This window comes from Puma concolor, chromosome D4 (genome assembly GCF_028749965.1).
Source record: "Puma concolor isolate L17-30 chromosome D4, mPumCon1.1.hap2, whole genome shotgun sequence".
Classification (NCBI taxonomy): domain Eukaryota; kingdom Metazoa; phylum Chordata; class Mammalia; order Carnivora; family Felidae; genus Puma; species Puma concolor.
Window position 1 is genome coordinate 38,609,107 of NC_141679.1, and position 24,330 is coordinate 38,633,436.

The following is a 24,330-nucleotide window of genomic DNA, read 5'->3' on the forward strand; positions in this document are numbered from 1 at the left end:
CTTCTTATGCTGCCAACGTGTGTCTGTTGCATATGTGTTTTAAAATTCATTTCTGAACTATGCTGTGAATAACTTTGCCGGATTATGGCATGCTAACCAGTCCACAGTGTTCAGTGAAAGAGGAAAGGCGTAAGTACATTTTTCTTTTTACACTTTGCACCAGCCTCCCACATTAGAACACATGAGAAAGCTAAGAAATGATGTCAGCGTATGTGGTACAATATACTACTTGTCATCTACTTCCAGGTTTTTACAAATAGTAGACACTGCCATTTCAGCTTTTCGCCTCTCTTCAGTGTTTAAAATTCTTGCTCCACAGGACTCCTCGTAGAACTGATTGGATATTTAGTAATAATAAAGACACGGCATACAATGCATTCTAGGCTACGAAGTTAGTTATGAATATGGTTTTAATTTCAGTATTTTTCATCTACTTTAAGATTTCTTTTATTCATTTACTTATCACACTATTTTTTTTTTTAATTTTTAACGTTTATTTATTTTTGGGACAGAGAGAAACAGGGCATGAACAGGGGGAGGGGCAGAGAGAGGGAGACACAGAATCGGAAACAGGCTCCAGGCTCTGAGCTGTCACCACAGAGCCCGACCGAGGGCTCGAACTCACAGACCACGAGATCATGACCTGAGCCGAAGTCGGATGCTCAACAGACTGAGGCACCCAGGTGCCCCATACTACTATTGATTGACAGTCTGCATTCTGCTGGCTATTTTTATTTGAGTTTTTCGCCCCAACAATATTTCTTTATTACATATGACTTACAGATGAGGGACTGAGACTCAGAGAAATGAAGGCCCTTGTTTACCAAGGCAAAGCTGGTATATTTTATGACTCAAAATACAGCACTTTTTCCATTCTCTGGTTTTCTTTTTTTAGAATGGGAGCAGTACTTGCAAAGCACAGTTAGTCTTGGAAACAAACTAAGTTGAGTTCAAAACCTGAAACTGAAAATTACATGAATTTTAAAGAATTTTTGATCTCCATAAACTTCTGTGTCTTCATCTGCAACACAGGCATAAAAGTAATATTTTAATAATATTTTTGAAGAAGGGTATATAGTGTATGTATAACATTTAGGAAATTATAGATGTTCATTAATAGTAACTAATAAAAATACTGGAGGTAGGTTGTATTTTTTCTTTTAGTGGGAATACTGATGAATCTTTAGATTAGGAGTAAGTCAGATGTCTAGCCCAACTTCACTGAAAACAAACAAACAACAAAAAAAAAAATGGCTAGGGATGCCTGGCCTGGCTGACTTAGTCGACTGAGTGTCTGACTCCTGATTTCGGCTCAGGTCATGATCCCAGAGTCCTGGGATCGAGCCCCACATCTGACTCCAATTCTCTCTCTCTCCCTCTCACCCTATCCCCTACTTGTACACTCTCTCTCTAAAATAATTTTTTTAATGCTTATATATTTTAGAGAGAGAGAGAGACAGAGAGACAGAGCATGAGTGGGGGAGGGGCAGAGAGAGAGGGAGACGCAGAATCTGAAACAAGCTCTAGGCTCTGAGCTGTCAGCACAGAGCTCAACAGGGGGCTGGAACTCACGGACAGTGAGATCATGACCTGAGCTGAAGTCGGACACCTAACTGACTGAGCCACCCAGGCACCCCAGAAAAAAAAAAAAAAAATTTTAATGGCTATGTGATTCTCTAATGATTTCTCAGGTCAGTATTGAAAAAGAAAGACAAAAACTTGCCTTACGATGAGTGAGAGAAACAATAAGTGAAAAATTAATATGGAACAAAAATTATAGTCAGTGTTTAGTACTTTAAAGAGTAAATCTTAAAAAGGAAGTAATAAATGATGAGGTTAGGAGCTGACAGGTGGGATCATCAGGCAAGACCACTCTGAAGAAATAACATTGGAATAGAAACCTGAATGAAGTGAAATAGAAAGTTGCACAAAGACTTGGGGACAAGGCCAATGGCCAGTTGGCCATTGAACAAAGGAGTAATGAGGAGGATGCTAGCACGTTGTAAGAGATAGGAGGGGCCTGATCATATAGTCTCCAGTAAGCATTTGGATTTTATTCTATGTGTATTTGGAAGACATTGAAGGGTTTTGTTGAGAGCAGTGGTGATCGGGTATCAGTAGTAAAAGTTCTTTCACACTGCTAAGTGGAGAATAAAATCTTCCGTGGAGAATACATTCCTGTGTGGTGAAGCATGGAAGGTGAAGAGATAAATGAGGTCATGGCCACAGGGCAGGTGTGAGCTAAGGACGGCTTCCAATTAGACCCTGTCGGTCCAATTGATGAGCGCAGTCTCTGTGAAACAAAGAAGAAAAAACAATGACTTTGGCGTGTTGTTTTTTTCCTAAGCAATGGGCTGAACAGTGATTCCTTTTACTGAGATGTGAAAGACAGAGGAACACATTTTATAAATGTCTGATGAATCTCCTAGGCGTCTAAATGGACTTAGCGAGTAGGCAGTTAGATATAGAAGTCAGGACCTCTGGGGAGACAGTGTTATTAGAGCTACTGACTTGAGATTCTCTAGCCCATAGATGAATTCCACGTGGTAGGATGAGATCACCCTTAGCAGTGATCTCCAGGGTGGGATTCTCACAGTCTCCTAAGGGGTCCAGAAAGAAAATATCAGAACATCATTTTACATTTATTCTTATATTTAATTACTATTAGGTGATTTGATACAGATGCCCCCACATTGTGCCTACCAGTCAGTTATGTATCACACTGCACTCAGGGTACCCTGAGGTAACTGTAAAAATTATATAACAAAGAGGTGTAATGGGCAAAGCCTCATTTTTTTTTCTTTCAACGTAATATAACACACTGTGGTATACTTATATCTGCACACATGAATATATATATGAATATGGATGAATAACTTATGATATATGAATATGGATGAATAATTTAAAACTGTTTTAAAGAGTTTTTTAAAATACATATTTTATTTTGTAATAATTTTAGATATACAGAAAAGTTACACAGATGTTAACATCCATGCCTTTAGTACCTTTGTCAAAATGAAGAAACCCACCAATGTTACATTAATACTACCTTTATTCCAGAGAGAAAAATGATAATCTACTTTGATCCAGTAAGAGGTCGGACTAAAAAAAGCAGAATGACCAAAAAGACTATCTAAATATCATTTTATATGCATTATTTTCCACAATTAAATTTGCCCTGAATGGATATGAAACCTTGAGATATCGATTAATGATTAATTAACACTATGGCAACATTTTAAAATTTAAAATTAGTGTGCCATTGGCACAAGGAAAGAAGAAGCCATTCAGCGGTCATCTTCTAAACAACAGAAGTAGTAGTGAGCCTGTGATGCTTGGCCACGTAGATGACACTACCCCAGTGGAGGTAAAGGAACTGGAGTACCCAACTCTCAACACCAGCGGGCGCCATGAAGGCCAATGCCATGTAACTCGGGGAAGTTGTATCTGATGGCTTTTCTACTTCAGTTATCCCCTATAGAAATTGTAAGAATGGCAACATCTGTTTTCAAGACCAAACACAACTCAAAGCTACCATCAGATACAAGTACTTGTCTAGCCCTTGTATCACTAAGGAAATGTAAGTAATCTCATTCATCTTCTAAAGATATAAGTCAAAGGAAAAAAAAAAAAAAAAGCACCTAAATCTCTACAACGCAAACAAAAGCTCTCTAGTTTCTCCGACTTGTGTTCCAAATTAGTGCCTCTGACCTTTTCTTAAAACTTTAAGCATCACAAGGAAATCAGTGGGAAGGGAATCATGTGCTAACAAAGTACTTAAAGGGCAGAAAAACGCACTGAAGTGAAAGGGGATTAGTAAAGGGTGGGGAAGAGGACCAGCCCCTCCCAGTTTGGGTGAGCAGATTTGGGATTAGTTATCAAGCAGAAACTCACATGCAATTAACAGCTCTGACATCAGGGGACAAGCAAATATAAAACACTCAGCTCTGAGAGGGGTTCATCAGAGAACCCGCTCTGGAGTTTAAGGTACTGGAGGGAAGCTCTATGGGGAGCAGGTGGATGCCCGCCAAAACTCCATTAGGATGGGAGATTTTAAGTCACGGAAATTAACTAGCAGGAAATCTGCTTCCAATTCTTTCAGCTTCATGGCTAAATGTAATTAATGGCCATGACCTGCTAACGAATGCTTTGGATAAGAGACATCTATGATAAGTATTTTTTTTTTTTTTCATAAATAGAAATTTAAAATAAAGAAAACTAAATGCTAGGGCAGGGGATTTAATTATGTAGTTATTATCCATGTCAAGTTTTTCCAGGTAAATTACTATTTTTACTATTTGCGAGAAATGTCATTTCACAGATATGAAAAGCATTTTGCGGGTGGCTAGGGAGGGCTCCTGCCTGTTTATAACAGCACAAAAAGAAAACTTGCACTAATGCCATTTTGCTTTCTCCTTTTCAGCCTGATTTTTATGTGTTTCAGTCTCTACACAAAGGGCTGCAAACCAGAGATCTGTTCTTCACTCTTGCTTCGAGCAGAATGAAAGCCCATAAATTCCTCTCTCTGGGATACATCATCTTGCCCCTGCTGTGTTCTCAACAGACCTGGGCTCAATTCCCAAGACAGTGTGCCACTGTTGAGGCTCTGAGAAATGGTGTGTGTTGCCCAGACCTGTCCCCACTGTCTGGGCCTGGGACTGACCGCTGTGGCTCCTCGTCAGGGCGGGGCAGGTGTGAGGCAGTGACTGCAGACTCACGACCCCACAGCCCCCATTACCCGCATGATGGCAGAGATGATCGGGAGGCTTGGCCCACGAGGTTCTTCAACAGGACATGCCGATGCAATGGCAATTTCTCAGGACACAACTGTGGGACTTGCCGTCCTGGATGGAAAGGAGCTGCCTGTGACCAGAGAGTTCTCATAGGTAAGTGGGGATCTGTGTGTATATACAGTTCTTCATGAGACTCTATGCATTTAATAGGAACCTAAATCAGTTGAGCTGGAAGCACATCTGAAAATCATACAACTCATTCTTCCCTCTTCACAGTTGAGGAAACTGAGGCTCAGAGAGGCTAATAAGTGTATTTAAAGAGTTGAGGTTAAGGCTCAGATCCTCTGACTGACAAGATCTCCTTCCAAAACATTTATGGAGCAACTGCTCCATGCAGGGAACCATGGTAGGTGTTCATGACTAGACCCTTCAGTGACTTCTCAAGGTAGTTATGTTAATTGTAGTAAGTGAGGTTCAGAAAGGTCAAATCCTTACAGCTGGTACTTGAAAAACCTCGAATTTGCCAGTGAGGTCGGTCTAGCTCTAAACCATGATCTACTTCTACTACACTTGCTAACCCACAAAGAAATTTCCCCTTGTGATGATCAAGTTCAGCCATTTCAGGTGACAAGCCTGGCCTTCACTCTACTAAATGGCAATAAATAATAAAGCTTTAAATAGTAAATCCAGCGATACATCGTTGTTTTCTATGTGCCAAGCATTGGGCCAAGGGTCTAACAGAATGTTTATTGAGTCTATTTTATGAGCCACGCTCTGATATAATTGCTTTTTATGTGTGTATTCTTTAACCTTTACGACTCTATGAAGCAGGTGTTATTTTTATATACACCCTTTCAGATGAGAAGGTGAGACTTAGAAACACGTGTACAGAGTCACAGAGTAAGTCCCTGGTATTAACCACTATGCCATGTTTTTTACGAGGCTTATGATTTTGAAAAGATAGAAAGTTCCAGAAAAATATACCAATGATGAGCAGAAATAAATACGAGATCACAGAATCATAAAGTCCACAGTCATAATAACGAAAACTAATGAAAACCCTAGAGTAAGTTGGCAGGCAGGGGGCGGGGGAAGGCAGAAAACAGGCCTAAAGAAGAGATTTGGGTGAGGGGAATTTTAAAGGAGTATAAACTTATTTAAGCATATATGCAAATTGCATTAATGGGTACATGGGACGCAGTGTTAAGACAATGCTCATGTGGCACATTTTCACGTTTGAATGTTGTATCCTTGAAGTCAGGAGAAATCTTCTGGACTTGAGTGCAGAAGAAAAGAACCACTTTGTCCAGGCCCTGCATCTGGCCAAGCGGACAATGCACCCTCAGTTTGTCATCGCCACCAGGAGATCAGAAGAAATATTGGGGCCAGATGGCAACACGCCACAATTTGAGAACATTTCCATTTACAACTACTTTGTTTGGACACACTACTATTCGGTCAAAAAGACTTTCCTTGGGCCGGGACAGGAAAGCTTTGGAGAAGTGGATTTCTCTCACGAGGGACCGGCTTTTCTCACATGGCACAGGTACCACCTTCTGCAATTGGAGAGAGACATGCAGGTATGTGTGACACGTTGCACTTTTCAGGTCCCCGACAGACAAGGTGGATTGTTTGGAAGCCGTTTTCATCCACTACGCTCTGAGTGATCAAAACATGTGATGGCAAAGCGATTTCATGATATTAATCTGTCTTTGACATTCTAAATTTCTCCCTATTAGTAAATTACTTACTCATTAATTAGTCTTCATCTTTTGTGAAGGGAAAAGAAAGTAATATCAATGGTGAGGGAGCCAGTTGAGACATCTCTAGGTGTGATGTAACGTGATGGACATATGCTGCAGCATAATTGAAAAAATGATCTTCATATAGCTTGCAACAAAAGAATCTCAGTTGATGGGCTGGCCTTCCCAAATGTAAATCGATACCCCCTCCTCCTGGTTTGGATAAAAAAAAAAAAAAAAAAAAAAAAAAGTGTGCATACAGTTCTCAGTCTACCAAGTCCCAAATATACACCTTGCTATGCCAGCAAATGATTCTGAGTTTATGGCACAAAATACAAATTATGAAAAACAATATCCTTTATACTGTCATATGTTGATTGAACTCTGTTTTGTTTCCATGCCTCCTACCTCAGAAACCTACTAAAAGTATCACACCATTCAGGTCTCATTTTTACTTAAAAGGCATCAACTTTTGGGGCATATAGTAGACCTCAGCCCAAACATAAGTATTTCCTGCTTATATTTTAAGCGGAGAACCTCAAACCACATTAAAGTATGTTAACATAGATACTTTTTTATCATTTATTTTACCAATTGCTTTTCTTGAGAAGAGTATTGTAATTTTAAAATGAAATTTGAGGGACGCCTGGATGGCTCAGTTGGTTAAGTGTTTGCCTCTTGGTTTTGGCTTAGGTCATGATCTCAGCGTTCATGAGTTCAAGCCCCACATCAGGCTCTGTGCTGTCAGCACAGAGATTGCTTGAGATTCTCTCTCTCTCACCTCCCCCCCACACACATACTTGCTCTTTCTCTCTCTCTCTCTCTCTCTCTCTCTCACAAAATAAATAAACATTAAAAAATAAAATGAAATTTTAAATTACTAGATCTCAACTAGGAAATCCACAAAATGAACGTGTTTTCTAGGTAAATGGATTCCTTCCCTCAAATTAAAATATAAAAGTTAATCTAAAAATATCTGAGGGTAAAAAAGGTGTTTAGATTCATTTATTGATTTGCAGTATGCTTGTGTCCAGCACTATCACAAGAAAATAAATGGTGAGGCGAGAGAGAATTAATGCACTAAAATACAGAATAAAGCATTGGTATAAAAGTGGTCCATCCATATTCAGTTTGAGAGTGATTAAGTTAATTCATCTGATACTCTGAACTTCATATTTTATAGCTCTTATTACAAGTAAGACATTTAGTAGATTATGAGTAGATAAATCTGTCATTTGTAATCAACTCCAGATCTCCATGCCTCCAAGTCATTTTCTCATGGGCACACCAAAATGAAAGGGCAGGTGGAAAGTATCTAAAAGCTTCGATTTTGCCTGTGTAAACTTCAACCTCTATGCCTTATATTTTTAAAACCCAACAGCACAAGGGATCCAAGGAATTACAGTCTAAATGTAATGCACAGTTGAAATGCCACATGAATATTCTCCAACTCCCAAATGTCAATTCTGAACTACAAACTGACTCTTAATGATCCCTTGGAAGCTGTCACTAATTTTTGTGAACCAGAACAATGGCTTCTAAACAAGGACTCTAAACCCCTGGAGATCAATAAAGGAGGATGCTTTGGAAAGCTTTTGGTTCTCTAAAATACCCTGGGGACCAGGAAATGCTTCCTAAAGGGTTTAAAGTGAAAAAGCAGAAATGTACGAAATGCTTAGGAGGTGAGGCACAATGATGGCAATCTCTACACTTAAATCTCACTCCCTAAATATAACTCCCCAAAGGTCTAAAGGAAATAGAACAAATACAATAAAAATATGTTTTAAGGAACTCAATAAAATAAGCATGTGACCTTGAGTCCATTACTTTTTCTTTTAAGGTTTTTGTTTGTTTGTTTTGTATTATTTTGTTTTTTGAGAGAGAAAGAGATCTCCACATTGTCAGCGCAGAGCTGAAGTGGGGCTTGATCTTACGAACCGTGAAATCACGGCCTGAGCCAAGATCAAGAGTAGGACACTTAAACCACTGAGCCACCTAGGCATCCCCTGAATCCAGTACTTTTAAAATTGTTGAGATCAGCTCTGAAAGGAAACTATGTCTCTGGTCTAAAGAACTGTGTGCACAAAGAAATACTCTGCTTCATTTCACATTTCCCGTTGGTATTAGTTTTTAAGCAGAAACCCAAGTCTTAACAGTTTAGATTCTGAAGCGGGGGTCTTTAAGTAAAACGCCTTCAGTATCCAGGCAGATACGGTGATGTGAAAGAGATTGTCTGTGTAGCCTGTGAAAAGTCGAATCCATATAGCTCATATTTGGAAAACCTGGAATTCACATGGGCTTCTTCCACTACCCTTGCTAACCCACAAATAAATTTTAAAAACCAGAATCTAAATGCCTGAAGTCATTCATGTTAAATGGAAAGAAAGAAAGAAAGAGAAAGAAAGAAAGAAAGAAAGAAAGAAAGAAAGAAAGAAAGAAAGAAAGAAAACAAAAAGCACTGCTCTACATAATATATTTAAAGACTGGATCTGGCTCCAGACCAAGACTCCATGATGCTTGAATTAGAGATATGGAAACAGGAGGTAAAATGTCAAGGAGCGAAAGCTATTATTGATATATATATTTTTTTGGTATCACTAATAGAACTTGAATTACCTACCTGAAAAAAAAGGGGGGGGGAGACTTCTTTCCCCAAAAATAGCATTTGTAGAAACTTCTGTATGATGAGTTGAGTTTCATTCTCTCTAGTGCCTCAATAACTCTTCATAGTATGTGATAAGCTTTGTTAAGTAAGATATTTAATTCCTCTGGCTACTCAGACACCACTGATACACTGACTGGTTCTAATTACCAAAAGAGAGTTGATAGAAACAGACAGCCAGGGAGAAAACCAAGCAAAGGGGGAGAATTTTAAACAAAAGCAGAGAACGCTAACAGAGTTTCTTTGATCTAGGAAATGTTGCAGGATCCTTCATTTTCCCTTCCTTACTGGAATTTTGCAACCGGGAAGAACATCTGTGACATTTGCACCGATGACCTCATGGGATCGAGAAGCAACTTTGACCCCACTCTTATAAGCCTGAACTCTGTCTTTTCTCAATGGCAAGTGGTCTGCGAGTCCTTGGAGGATTATGATACCCTGGGAACACTTTGTAATAGTAAGTTCCAAACCCATCTAGGATTCAGAATTCCCTATTACCTAAAGAGATTAAATGTGCTGTCTGAAAGCCCTCATTCTACTAAGGACTTCAGAATAAAATATTTTATTAGAGAGAATCGATGTACAGACGTTCATTGAACACCTACGCTACTCAAGGCACTCTATAAGGTTCCCGGGGGGAACAGAGAGTGTCTATACATTTTTACACTGCTTTTCTTGAGAAATTTGGCCAGTGCCTTGCTCACTCTCTTACTTTGGAAACGTATGGTTTTATAAGATTAATCCTCTTAGCACATACAGCACTCCTGAGTAGTCATGTGTCTTGAGTTGAAATTTCAGAGCAAATTGTTTCCCTAGGAAACCTGAAATATGCCGAAAGAGTTTGAAGTGACCTGAGAGTAAAGTTCTAGTCAGAGGGTCAAAAGCAAAAGGTGATATGCAGGGTATCTTTAAGAAAAGGAAGATACCTTATGCAAGATGTCTTCCAGCTAACTGCTTTGCACCTCTGTCAAAGCGAACACAAAAAGGGAATGCTAAACCAGCTGTCCCGGCGTCCTTTCTCCAGTGATGTATAGGCCACTGCTGCCTTAGATCAAGGTTCTGTGATATGTGGGTCTGTTCCTGAGTGTGTTGTTCTCTTCCTTGGATCACATTATTACCTCTCTCTGTGGCACCAACACAAGGTCTTAATTATTAGTCACCTACCCCATCCACTTTCCTTCTTCAGGCATGTTTGGTTATTTTAAACTTGTTCTTCAATGTAAAAACTGGATTCATGGGAATTTATTTTGTTAACGTCTTCAAAATATATTTATTTCCATATATACTTTTCAGCTGAAAATATGAAATTCCTATATCAACCTTAAAAAAAAAGAATATCCTTCAAAAAGAATATTCTAAATAGAACAATTCAGTAGATTTTTTTCAGCATTACAAGAATTTTTAGCTGCATATAGGAAAAAGAGAAGTGATAGTGTATGGATTTTTTTTTTTCGGTTGAAGTTTAAAAATTAGAATAAATTTTGTATTTGTTTAGCAAGCTGAGTGAGTGATCCCACCTTGAAATGACGTTGAGAATCAATATATCTTTAGATACGAAAGCATTAATCCCTTTCTGAGCAGGCTATTGTATTTTGTCCTAGGAATTTTTTTCCAGACCTTTTCTAACGATACTGGTGACTGGATGCCAAAATATAGCACAGTTTAAGTGGGTAAATAAAATTATGGCAGAGGAGAGAAGATTCTATTTTCATCACTTGTTCTTGTCAAGAGGTCTCATAACCAAGACACGTAGTTTCATGAAAAATTGAAGATTGTGTATTTTAGGGAAACACATTTGAGGAATACTTCTTTTCTTAGTTTGTGATATAAACACCAAGAATTTTCTTTATTAGGCCAGTGAAAGATGAAAGGAAACTAACAGTTTATTGAACACGTACTACGTGCCTGATATGGTACCAAATGCTTTCATATATCTTATTTAATTCTCCTAATTCCGTTCTTGGATGAAATTATCCATTCCTGTGGTTTCATTGATCATCTTTTACTGGACAGCCATGCGCGTACATTTTTAGAACAAACCTTCCTTACATATCCCAATCCTGTATTTTCATGTGTTTGTTGCACAATGCCTCTCCAGCGTCCCATTAAAGCGCCAAACTTGGTACATTGCAAGAATGAGTTATTGACACCTACGACTCTTCTAGCCACTAAAATATCATCTTGGATTCATCATATGAAGAATGTTGTTCCTTCTACACAGTATTTCTTAAATCTATTTTCTCCTTCATACACTCAGAACTTTTCATTCATTCCTGCATGGAAACTCCACAGGACTCCAATCCATATGAGGTTAAATCAGGTGCACTGGCAGAGGCTGTCCATGTGCAAACAAATCTAAAAAGACCCAGGTTAAATTTAACTCGTTTAAACTAGTTTCTTTACTATCAGAATTTTCCACTGTGAAACTCCATGAGGGCAGATTAGGGTGTGATGTTTTCAAAACCCATGTAATCTATCGTGTTTTTCTTGGAATGTATTGATAGCTCCTGAACAATAATCCTTAAAACACAAGCTTGGATTGATAGTTTTAGCCGGTGGAGTCTGAAAGTTTTAATAATAATGCATACCTAAAACAGTGTGCTATCTCCTTCCCAACCTCAAGAGTGGCATATGTTTTATTTTTATATTATATAAAGTTGCTATGCTAATTCATCAGGTACTAATCGTTACGTTAATTATAAACATTACAACATAGTAAGCTTTATGAATGAGGTAAAATGAATACAAATTGAGATTGTAATATCACCTCTCCCACCCCAGTGGATTATTCTGCATATCCTCTTAGGACACACACATGCTTCTCTCGAGATCATTGGAACAGAAAATCCAAAATATTCCTAACCGATCTCCTCTTTTCCCACCTACCTAAGACTTCTCTTCATTTCCTATTGAATTAAACATAATTTCTCCACAATATGAATCTGGTCTAGCTTTACATTGTTCCCACCGTCCCTCATCCTCTTGCATTGTCCTGTACTCCAGGCAAGCTATTCCCCAACCAGCCCTCTTTACAGCCCAAACGATCTTTCCATATATCAACATACACCAGACAACTATTTAGCATCTACTATTTGCCAGGCCCTGTACCAAGATTAAGGGATATACTGGTGAGCGAGAATAGGAAAAGTTCTTGTTCTGAGGGAGCTTATCTCATAGGATAAGGCATATCATCGTTCTTATTACCTCTGTCGAAAATGTTTGACTTGTAACATTTCCCCTATTTACCCTGAAAATTCTTCTCAGAGAATCAGGGTTCTTTGCAATATCTCTCTCTCTCTCTCCTCTCTCTCTCTCACATTTATTTGTTTTTGAGAGACAGAGCACAAGTGGTGGGGGGCGGGGCACAAAGAGAGAGGGAGACACAGAATCAGAAGCAGGTTCCAGGCTCTGAGCTGTCAGCACAGAGCCCAATGCAGAACTTGAACCCATGAACCATGAGATGATGACCTAAACCGAAGTCAGTTGCTTAACCAATTGAGCCACCAAGGCGCTCCTGCAAATCTCTTTTCTTCAATGACATCTTTCTGAAACCACACACCTGGAAAGGATTGATATTCTTTCTCAATCTCTGTCTTTCTGTCTCTCCCCTTCTCCTTTCCACTCTCCCTCTTCCTCTTTCTCTCCTTCCCTCCCTTCCTTCTTCCTTCTCTCCCTCCCTCCCTCAAGGCACCCATTCTATTATCCCTAGTATCACAGCTCTTTGCTTGCCTGTTTGTCTTAGTGCCTTTTAACAAGTGCCTTTTAACAAGTTTAATTATTTCTCACATTAATTGCTGAAAAAATATGTATGGATTGAAATATAGACCAGTTCCCAAAGAAATTGTAGATTGTTTTTCTTTATTTCTCTGAAGGCTTGAAACAAACAGTAATTGAATATGAAATTTCACACGTGTGAAATATAGATTTAGTGTGGGATTTAGGTTTATGAGACTATTTTGGCAAAATTCAATTTCCCATGGACTTTTGATGTTAATATATTTTCAGTAATGAGGTATACGTTGATTAAACAAATAACAGGACCTCTATCTGTTATTGTGATCATTTTTTTCTTCCAATGATTTTATGTATCACACATCTAACTCTGTTCACAGACATATCACAATGATATGAATGTGATAACTTAAATCTTCTCACTGTAATGCCCCTAAGTCTGCCTTTTCAAAATGTTCTCTTCTACCGGGGAGAACCTATCTTTCAGTGATCATGCTCTACATAAAAATGGAAGAGCAAAGAGATCTGTAAATATTCTGTAAGTGTTCCTATACCCTGTATTTTTTTCCAGGCACTGAGGGGGGGCCAATTAGGAGAAATCCAGCTGGAAATGTGGCGAGGCCAATGGTACAACGTCTTCCTGAACCACAGGATGTCGCCCAGTGTTTGGAAGTTGGTTTATTTGACACCCCTCCTTTTTATTCCAATTCTACAAACAGTTTCCGAAATACAGTAGAAGGTAAGTCAAAGAAGTCAGTGCTTTGTTTTTATCTAGTTGTCACAGTAAACTGAACTATTCACATTCAGATCTCCTTGAAACATCTTTGGAAGCCATATTGATCTTATGAATTTATATGAATGTTGCCTCCTATGATGATGTAGTCACAATTCCCTGCTCAAAAAAGAACTTCTTAAAGAAAAGTGTCAGGCCATGCAACTCTTTTAAATTATCATAGTAGAATCCTTGGGAAATTAGTCTTCAATCTCTAAAATACCTGAAAAGTATTAACTCAAATCTGTGAGGTGGCTAATCATTATAACTCTATCAAATTCTGGTAGAGGCAAATAATTTTCAAGACTTTGAGAGCCTAATTTTTTTTCTTAAAAAATAACAATAAAGTTTCTAAACAATTAGTTGACATCCAATAATGCCTGGCTGGGCCATATATTTCATTTAGGTTTGTATTATCCTATGAATGTTTTTAAGGACTATAAAAATTCAAACTACTACCTAATGATATTTAATGTGATTCTCCTTATTTCATTCAAAGTATTTTAAAGGTGAGGAAACTAAAGACCAAAGAAGTGAAATGAATTTCTCAAGATAGTTTGTAACAGAACACAAATTCAAATCAAAATTTTTTAAGTCCATTGTCTTTATACAATACATTTTAATATCTCTAAATCATCACCAATACATATTTAAAGTTTTGAAACAACAGAATCACATTTAATGTATTATAAACTTCTTATTGTCACAATGTACATTAAATATAGCATTAAACATGTTAGGCTCCTCCCCCTGAGGAAAAAAAAAATAGGAACAGATCTCTCTGTCTCCATGATCTGAGATACTTGACATAGAAATCTAATCATTATTTTCCTTTCTCTCCCCTATTATCATAAAAACTGGATGCCATTCTATTCTGTCTTTATGTTAATATTAATAACTAAATATGAATGCACTGATTTGGAGATTATTCAATAAATAATCACTATGTTTTGACTAAACTGGTGTATATAAACTAAGGCCATAACCATTATATCCTTTTTTTTAATTTACTTTTTAAATTTCAAGTTAGTTAACACATAATGCAGTTTTGGCTTCAGTAGGACACAGTGATTCATCACTTCCATATAATACCCAGTGCTCACCCCAACAAGTGCCCTCCTTAATGCCTATCACCAATTTGGCACAGCCCCCCCCCCACCTCCCCTCCAGCAACCCTCAGTTTGTTCTCTGAATTTAAGAGTCTCTTATGATTTGCCTCCCTCTCTGTTTTTATCTTATTTTTCCTTCCCTTCCCCTATGTTCTTCTGTTGTGTTTCTTATTAAATTCCACATATGAGTGAAGTCATATGATATTTGTCTTTCTCTGACTGATTTATTTCGCTCAGCATAATACACTCTAGTTCCATCCGTGTTGTTGCAAATGGCAAGAGTTTGATCACTGTGTAATATTCCAGTGTGTGTGTGTGTATGTGTGTGTGTATATGTGTGCACACATACACATATATATATACCACATCTTCTTTATACATTCATCAGTCAATGGACGTTTGGGCTCTTTCCATAACCTGGCTATTGGCCATAAGCACTAATTTCTACAAGAATATGTAGGTTGCATCTTAATGATGACCAATCAAAGGACAAATTATACTGATTTCCTGACAGAAGGTCTGAAAGGACCAGTGCCAACCAACATGCCGTGTACGTTGCAGTCTTTAAACATTTCGTAAATAAAAAAAAATAATAATGGAATAAATGTATACAAAATGACTAAATAAATGAGTGTAATTGTACAAATGGGTTAATATATTTTATCATCTTTAAAAAACAAAAAAAACAAAACAAACAAACAAAAAAAAAACACAGCTCCACACCCAGTGTGGAGCTCAATGCAGGGCTTAAACTCACGATCCTGAGATCAAGACCTGAGCTGAGATCAAGAGTCAGACACTCAGCTGATTGAACCAGGCACCTTGGGTTAATGTGTTTTAAATTCTAATTTTATTTAATAATATGTAATATTTCCCTGTTCTTCCACCTCTGATTCTTAAAGCCAACCAGGTACACTTATAACTCCATCCTGCATCACAGACCCTCCGTTTTTGTGATCTATCCTTACCTTCTGCCTAATATATATACCTAGTAAATATCATTTGGAAATATATATGGAAAATATATACAATATATAATATGGGAGACATACAGTATAAGAAATACATAATACATGAAATGTAGGAAATATACATATTATATAGAGATATCATATACATCATATAGAATATGGGAAATAGAGGATACATAGGAAATTATTAAATATTATATAAATGTTTTGACAATAGGCTTTCCAGATGTTTAAAACTAGTACAGACATGATAAGCATGCTCTGGGAAATTGTGACTTTTCCACAAACATAAGATAACTTTCCCGAAATAAACATGGTGACAGTGAAAAGGAATGAGGTAGGAAACTGAAGTAATATCTGGCAATTTAAGGTCCAGGACAATCAGAGTGATGTCCTCCCAACTGTGTTAGTTTTTAGGAGAAGGAGATTTCCACTGTCTTTATTTCCACTGAACCAATGTTTGCCTTGTCAAAATAGAGTGCTCTATATACTTTGGCTGGCATCTTTGCAGGTCATTATTTTTAACCTTGAGGCTACATTTAGAATGTCGTGCCACTGGCTTAAAGCTAACCTAGCTCTGGGTATAGCAAGAAATGTCACCAACCATAGGTACGGAGAAGCAATGCTATTATATCAGGGCAAAAATTGGCCTGACAAACTGCGGAGAAACTGTTTCCCGATATAATCGCTGCTGTTGATTTGAAAAGCAAGATATTGGCAATGGTTTTCATTCTTCTCACCCCTCTTTTTATATCTAGGTTACAGCGATCCCACAGGAAAGTATGACCCTGCTATTCGAAGCCTTCACAATTTGGCTCATCTATTCCTGAATGGAACAGGGGGACAAACCCATTTATCTCCAAACGATCCTATTTTTGTCCTCCTGCACACTTTCACTGACGCGGTCTTTGATGAATGGCTGAGGAGATATAATGCTGGTGAGACATTCTCCTATGCTTTTTTGCGGGCTCAGCAAGGAGACCGTTCAGGTGGTATGGTTATCACTATAGACTACGCACTTAACACATGTGAACTACACTTCAAAATAAGGAGAAAAGAGCTGTGATATCTAGCTGTTTCCACATGTCCCAAACGACTTTGAAAATGCAGATAAAAAGTTATAAAAATAGTTACGAGACAGTATTATATTATTATCAGAGTAAGCACGTAATCCCTTCTCATTTTTTAGTTTGAAAAGATGACTGTCATGTTTCCCAAATTTTTCTTCCTTGTAGCTTCCAATGAATATTTGCATGCCTTTTTTTGTCTTTTTTTTTTTTTTTTGGAACATTCTCGTGAATAAAAAAAAAATTCACTGATCTCTTCTTCGATACCTAAAAGACAGAAAAAATTATGCTCATAATCCACAGTTTTGATTTTTATTACTGCTGGCCTCTTACAAATGGAAATTCTCTTCAACTTGAAAAGTTAATGTTGGTTTTTATAGAGAGCACAGCATAGAAAATCTTTTTCAACTTCATTTTAATGGGTTTTTAAAAATATTATTTAGAAGGCCACTTTCTCTTCACTTCTACTCGGCTGAGAGGCTCAAGTCACTTTGCAAACAATGAAGTACTTCTATTTGTTAAAGCATCATACATGTTCATACTTCAAAAGTTTGTAAATTTTGGCTTCTGTGCCTTTACTTTATCCCGCACATAAACATAATATTGGGTATCTATTGACTTATCTACCCAATTCAGCCAGTCTCTTATTTCTTGGTGTGTATGTACAGGAGAAGCCTCTAATCCAACCTGATTACGACCATTCACAGATATGTTGGTCAAAATCATATGTTCCATCAGAAAATCATTCAAGAAACAAATAACTCACATATAACTATTCACTCATCCATCTGCTATGAATTCACTAATTGGAGTGCCACCTTATTTCATATGTATTCACAAGCATACCTACAGTCATAATGAATTATCTACAATTTACAATGTCTGTTTCTTTAACGAGAAACAAGAAATTAACAACCCTTGAGATGCAATCTGAGTCCAGTATGCGTCTAGATTTTCATAATGACTACCTTATGTTTACAATCCGATCGCTCACTTCTAATTCTTTACCAGTATCTCAGGCATTCTCCTTTAGCAAACCTTTCTTAGACATTCATACATTTAATATAAAACAACATCCCTCTCCTTTAGAAATCATAATTATCGTTTTGCATATGTTTAGCTATATTACTTCTTATGACAATAGCAAGTCAAGTGGAGGTCATAGGTTTAGGAATGAACAAAAACTTGTTAAACACGCACTTCTCAGAACTAGGCAACAATGCACAAGCTGTAGTTATTCAGCCATTCACAAGGCCATGGCTGTTAGTAAGTTGTTCTTACTTAGGACTTAAGAAGTAAAAGGAGGTGGAGAATCTTGGGTAATCTGGAGCTTTCTTTCAACTATGCAAACAAGTATTCCTTTGCCTTACATATCCTGATTGAAAAGATCATTATTTGACATCTATAACAAGTTGTTAAAGGTCATCGATGAATCAGATAAATACCTTTGTTATTTTCTCCCCACTTCCTTTGCTTGTACTATATAAATTGCATAATAGCTCTCAGTTACTTGGATAGTAGTAGAGGGAAAAGTACCATGAGCAAAAAGTAGGGAGCCTAAAGCATATTTTTGACAAAATGTGGCCATAAAATTATAAGACAAGTTAATGTAAACACTTACAAATTGCAGGAACACTGAACACTAACGATTAACCTTCTGCTTAAATATTCCATGTCCCTGCAAATGTCCCTTGGAAAAACAATGTCATAGAACGACTACATAGGAGGAAAATAAAAAGATTAGAAAAATGTCTAAAATGATGCATACAGCAGAAGTCTTTGTTGCAAATAAGTCTATGAGTGGAGGATGGAATTAGTTTTCAAAATGTATTGAAAGGTTTTATAATAAGGCAGTATCTTCAAAAATCATAGGATTATAAAATTATTAGGGTCCGAATGGAATAAGAATTGCATTTTACAGCTGAAGGAAAGAGAGTCATCACATATAATGAGATGTCTCATTAGACATGAGGTGGTATAATATAGAGCACGCAAACTTTATTCAATATGATGTTAAGTTTTATTCACTAACATTTTGTATCCATGTGCACATTTAATTCAATTTTCTATTTTTCCCAAATGCGAGTCATGTGAATGAAGTTTTATATATAGCACTAAATATAGTGAGCTTTACAGAAGAAGCAGTGTATACGTTTCGCAGACCAGACCCTACTTATCCTGCCCTGAGAGAAATGAACTAATTACGCACACACTCAAAGCCTTTCACAAACAGTATCTGATTCCATATCTTTGCTATTATGGATAATGCTGCAGTGAACATGGGTGCAAATATCTCTTCGAGATACTGATTTCATGTCTTTTAGAGATATACCCAGAAGTGGGACTGCTGGATCATATGGTAGTTCTATTTTTAATTTTTTGAGGAACATCCATACTGTTTCCATACTGGCTGCACCAATTCCCACCAACAGGGCACAACAGCTCTCTTCTCTCCACGCTTTTCCCAACGCTTGTAATCTCTTTTCTTTTTGACCACAGCCATCCTTACAGGTGTGAGGTAATCTCTCAGGATGGTTCTAATTGGCATTTCCTAATTAGTGATATTGAATACCTTTTCACGGACCAGGTGGCCATTTGTAAATCATCATGTCATATACCTTAAATACATACAATTTTTTGTCAATTGTACCTCAGTAAAGCTGGAAAATAATACTATTTGAGTGCCTACCATTTCCTACATAGTATTTTAGGTACCAGAAATACAGTAGCGTACAAAACACACAAAAATATTTTCCCTCCTGGAACTCCCCTAGTTGTTAGTTGAAATGGCAGTAAAAATAAGTAAATAAATATAAAGTATGTTAGATGGGAGAAAGTGTTTGCAAGCTAAGAAAATCAGGAAAGGGGATGGTGAATACTACATAAATACATGGAGGAAAATCATCCTGGGATGAACAAAGGAACCCACTGTGGCCAGAGCAGAGCAGAGAGTGGGGAGAAAATGGTGGGAAATAACAAGGTCAGAGAGGTAACAGGGGAAGATCCTGAAGGCTGTTGGCTATAACACTGAGTTGGGAAGGGTCTTGCATAGGGAAGTTTCATGACGATTCTACTGTTCTTGTTTGCTATTTTCACAATTATTCCTCCATTCAGTTGAATCGATGTAACTTTATCACCACGCTGATGCTGAATGGGATTGAGGCTGTTCGAGTCAGGCTGTAGTGGAAAGGTGAAATAGAAAGTTAAAAAAAAAAAGTTTATCTACATTATTAACTTTAATAAATAATTAACGAGAATACACCAAAACGTGGATTCCTTGGGCCAGGCGTTCTGTCTGTTCTGTGCAGTGCTGTAGCCTCCATGCCGAGACCAGTGTCTTACGTTAGTAAGAGCTCAACAGATTTGAAGCAATAAATATTAAATTAGCATGAATACATAGTAAATCTAAAGTCGCAAAAATATGAACACTACATGCCATGCTATGATCAGTTGTTTTACAAAGTAGACGCTAAAATACTTTTCTGTGCTTCCCAGGATCACAGGGACTGTCCAGGTGATATATTTCTTGCAAACAGAAAATGTAATACTCCGCTAACTTTCTCACATATTCTAGCTCTTCTACATAGTTGTCCACTCGTGTCCAGCCCAAGCCCGATTCCAACTCTGGTTTTGTGATATCCCACCTCATTTAGTTGTATCAACATAAATGTAGAACAACAATAATAGAAAAGAACAATCTTGGGTTGTCGGTTGAGCATCCGACTTCGGCTCAGGTCATGATCTCACAGTCCATGAGTTCCAGCCCCGCATCCGGCTCTGTGCTGACAGCTCAGAGCCTGGAGCCTGCTTCGGATGATGTGTCTCCCTCTCTCTCTCTCACCCTCCCTGCTTATGCTCTGTCTCTGTCAAAAATGAATAAACATTTTTAAAAAATTAAAAAAAAAAAAAACAATCTTCTGCCACAAAGAACCTATCACTCTTTTTATCCCTGATGACAGAAACTCACTAATAATATAAATGCCTGTAACTTGTATTTAAGTTGAAAGAGGAGAAGTGGCAGGAAGGAAATAATATCCCAGGAACTTGATTTAAAAATTTAAGTGTTTTTTCTAACAGAGTAAAATATAGGGGATAAGTTCATATTTATATTTCGGGAAGTAAACAGAAAAAAATGAAGAATACTAAACAGAAATATTCATATTCAAGGACAAACCTCCATTAGATATGGCACCTCTCAAATTTATAGATGAAGCTTCAGCAAACTATATGTCCATCTTTTTTTAGCCTTGAAAGAGAAGTTTAGTGAATTTTTTTCAAATAAGTTTCTGTAATTTAAAAGTAAAACAACTAATGATCAACATAGATGATAAAATACTACAACTTCCCTGCTTTTAAACGTTCTTGATCTATTGGATGTTATGTTAGTGCTGTGTTCAAAACATTTGAACTCTGTTTTATGCAATTTTCCCTGTTCTGCTATATACAGTAAAACTATTTTTATGTCTTTATCCAGTAAAAAATTAAAAAAAAACATTTTTATGTTATCCTAGAATATTTTATTTTAGGTCACCTTCAGGACATAATAATCTATTAATACTAACTTTATTATGTTATTAACAAGATGTCTTTGGCATATTTTAGATGTATCCACATTTCCATTGGAAAATGCCCCAATTGGACATAATAGGCAATACAATATGGTGCCATTCTGGCCTCCAGTTACCAACATAGAAATGTTTGTCACTGCTCCAGACAATCTGGGATATACTTATGAAGTTCAATGGCCAAGTGAGTATTGAAAATGTATCTTTTCTGTGGAAATTACCAAAACTACATTTGCTACCTTTCAAGGTAATCACAGTATTCTGAGGCCTATACTTTCCACTCAGATTTAGAAGGTTTTATTTGGATTTTTATTTTGGGATAAAGAGATTGAATGTAACATTTGTTGAGAGCCCACTCTGATCTGGAATTAAGCTGATTCTATAGCATACTATCTCATTTAATCCATACAACCCTCTGAGCTAAGTGTTGTAATCCTCATTTTACAAATAAGGAAGATGAGGCTAGCTATGATTAGCTGAGAAAGGGTCATTGTCACAGGTCATATTTCTAGTAGGCAGAGATAATGAGTTACGAGCTTAAGTTCATGTAATACGTCCCAATTTTTCTACTACATAATGGTGCCTTCGTCTCTTTATTCTAAAAAGAAAAAATGGAATGAGATACTCTGTGCTGCTTTTTCTGAGATTTTGAAATTCAAACATTCTTATTTTCTTTTCAATCCCTTCCCAACAAAGGCAACAGGGTATAGTGAAGAGCACAGCATGTGGGTTTTGAAAGACTTGGGCCCCTAAACCAACTCTGGCACCTACTGGCCAAGTGACCTTGGACAAGTGGCTCAAACTCTATGGCATCATTTTCTCACCTTTAGAACAGAAACAATAATAGCTATCCCAATAGGGTCCACTTAGTAGGAGAAATTTGGTAAGTGCCTTCAACATGACAGGTGTTATCATCAGCAATGTGGACAATAAAAAAGTTCTATATGGGGGCACCTGGGTGGCTTAGTTGGTTAAGCGTCTAATTCTTGATTTCAGCTCAGGTCATGATCTCAGGAACCGAGAGATTGACCCTGCAGGCTCTATGCTGACAGCACAGAGCCTGCTTGGGATTCTCTCTCTCTCTCTCTCTCTCTCTCTCTCTCTCTCTCTCAAAATAAATAAATTAATAAACTTAAAAAATTACATATGAAGATTTCGGTAAAATGCCTGCCACAATGCCTAAGTTTAGGGTAGCTGATTTTTGGTGGCAACTATTATACTGTTTATTTTTTGTTCTCCTTTTGTTTTTCACAGGTCGGAATTTTAGTATTTCTGAACTTGTTACTATAGGAGTAGTTGCTGCTTTATCCCTGGTTGCGGTCATTTTTGCGGGTGCTTCTTGTATGATTCGTGCCAGAAGCAACATGGATGAAGCACATCAGCCTCTTCTCACTGATCAATATCAACACTATGCTGAAGAATATGAAAAAATGCACAATCCTAATCAGTCTATGGTCTAATGACAAACGACCAATTCTCTGATACATTAGCATCACAAGAACACCTGGTTGAAACATAACAGATGAAATTACTTTATGTTCTTTTCCTCCATTACTTTCTTTCTTATGCACGCCCATGTTGGAATTAGAGCTCTACATATTATTTGCTAGAGCACAGAGAGTCACAGTCTTTTTAATACATTCTTTTTTCCAACTCTATTTCAAATGGTAGGTTGTATGTTAACAAACTAGAATTTAAATAAAAACTTGAAACATTAAAAAAATAAAAAAATAAAATAAAACAAAACAAAACAAAACAAAATAAAATTGTAGGTTGCAGGCATATACCCCTGTCCTCTAGCCCTAATTCCCAACCCTAACCCTAACCCTCTGGAGAGGTCTCTGAACTGCAAAATACCAGACACATATACTAACCCTAACCCTGAATCTGAGAATGTGGCCTCCTGAACACATGATAAGAAACGCTGAGAAACAGCCTAGTTACCCTGGAGAAGACTCCAAATACTTAAGAATTGGTGGGATTTCTGGAAATTGGTGTTGAAGGTAGAGATTTAAAAAAAGAGTGAAGGAAAATAAAATGGTAGTTTGCACCAGCTCTATGATATTTAAGCAGAGAATGTGAAGATTTGGGCGTGTTTTAAAGACCAACTATATGACAATGTAAATAAGCTGTTGTGCTTTGTTTATGTATAAAGAAAAATCATAATAGTAAATCTCTGATTAAAATACATCAGTAGGCATCTCTACAATGTGAAAATGCAAACACATTTCCGTTCACTGACATCGAACAACGGATATATAGGAAGCCACATTTATTAATTAAAATCCATTATGTGGAGCTACAAATGGGATCCCAATTAAGTTTTTCAGACTAAAATTCCCCTTGGGCACCAAAGTTTAGTTTAGTTTAAGGTTTAGTCTGAGGTTCAACGTCGCAAAAAAATCCTGATCTTTGTCACACTCTATAGAGGTAAAGACTTCACTTTGTTTAAAAAACAGTTGATTCTCTATTTGCCACCATGTTCTACCTGTCAATGGACTGGAAGCCAACAACCCATTCATACATTTCACGTCCCCATTCCTCTTCCAATATCTTAGTGACCCAAAGCAAGGCATAAAGTGGAGAATACGCAATACCGTGCTCTACAAACACCATTCAATTCATTGTGTTTCAAGTAGCCTTCTCGTATCACTTATCGGTCTTTCATATGTTTTCAAAATAAAATAATAATAATATTATGTCATCAGGTGTGTGAGGCTTTCATGACGCAGTTGTGTGAGGCTGTCATTAATTTTTCTTCTGCCTATCTTCTAACCTAAAATATTTTTACTGTTTTTGATCTTGGGTAACTAAAATAATATTCTCAATGAAGAACTTGAAAGGCTGGTCACTGGGAACAAACATTTTTGGCAAAATCGGTGAAAAGAAATATGAACAATAGTAATTATACACTATAGAAAGTGGGGAGTCTGATATTCCCAACTCAAAAAGCAAGATTAAAGTTATGTACACA

The 24,330-nt window shown here is 37.2% G+C and overlaps 1 protein-coding gene across 2 annotated transcripts; it reads left to right on the top strand.

Moving 5' to 3' along the window:
* The first annotated feature begins 3,825 nt into the window (after positions 1-3,825).
* Positions 3,826-24,056, top strand: TYRP1 (tyrosinase related protein 1). 2 transcript variants are annotated; one of them, XM_086685290.1, is made up of 8 exons: positions 3,826-3,858; positions 4,427-4,889; positions 5,994-6,316; positions 9,393-9,597; positions 13,444-13,611; positions 16,483-16,662; positions 21,394-21,540; positions 22,611-24,056. In XM_086685290.1, exons 2-8 carry the CDS (start codon positions 4,505-4,507, stop codon positions 22,814-22,816), a joined length of 1,614 nt encoding a protein of 537 aa, XP_086541416.1. In that variant the 5' UTR covers positions 3,826-3,858; positions 4,427-4,504; the 3' UTR covers positions 22,817-24,056. The 2 variants fall into 2 exon arrangements, with proteins under 2 accessions (XP_086541416.1, XP_025784242.1); XM_025928457.2 differs by lacking the exon at positions 3,826-3,858 and adding an exon at positions 3,882-3,990.
* The last annotated feature ends 274 nt before the right edge of the window (positions 24,057-24,330 follow it).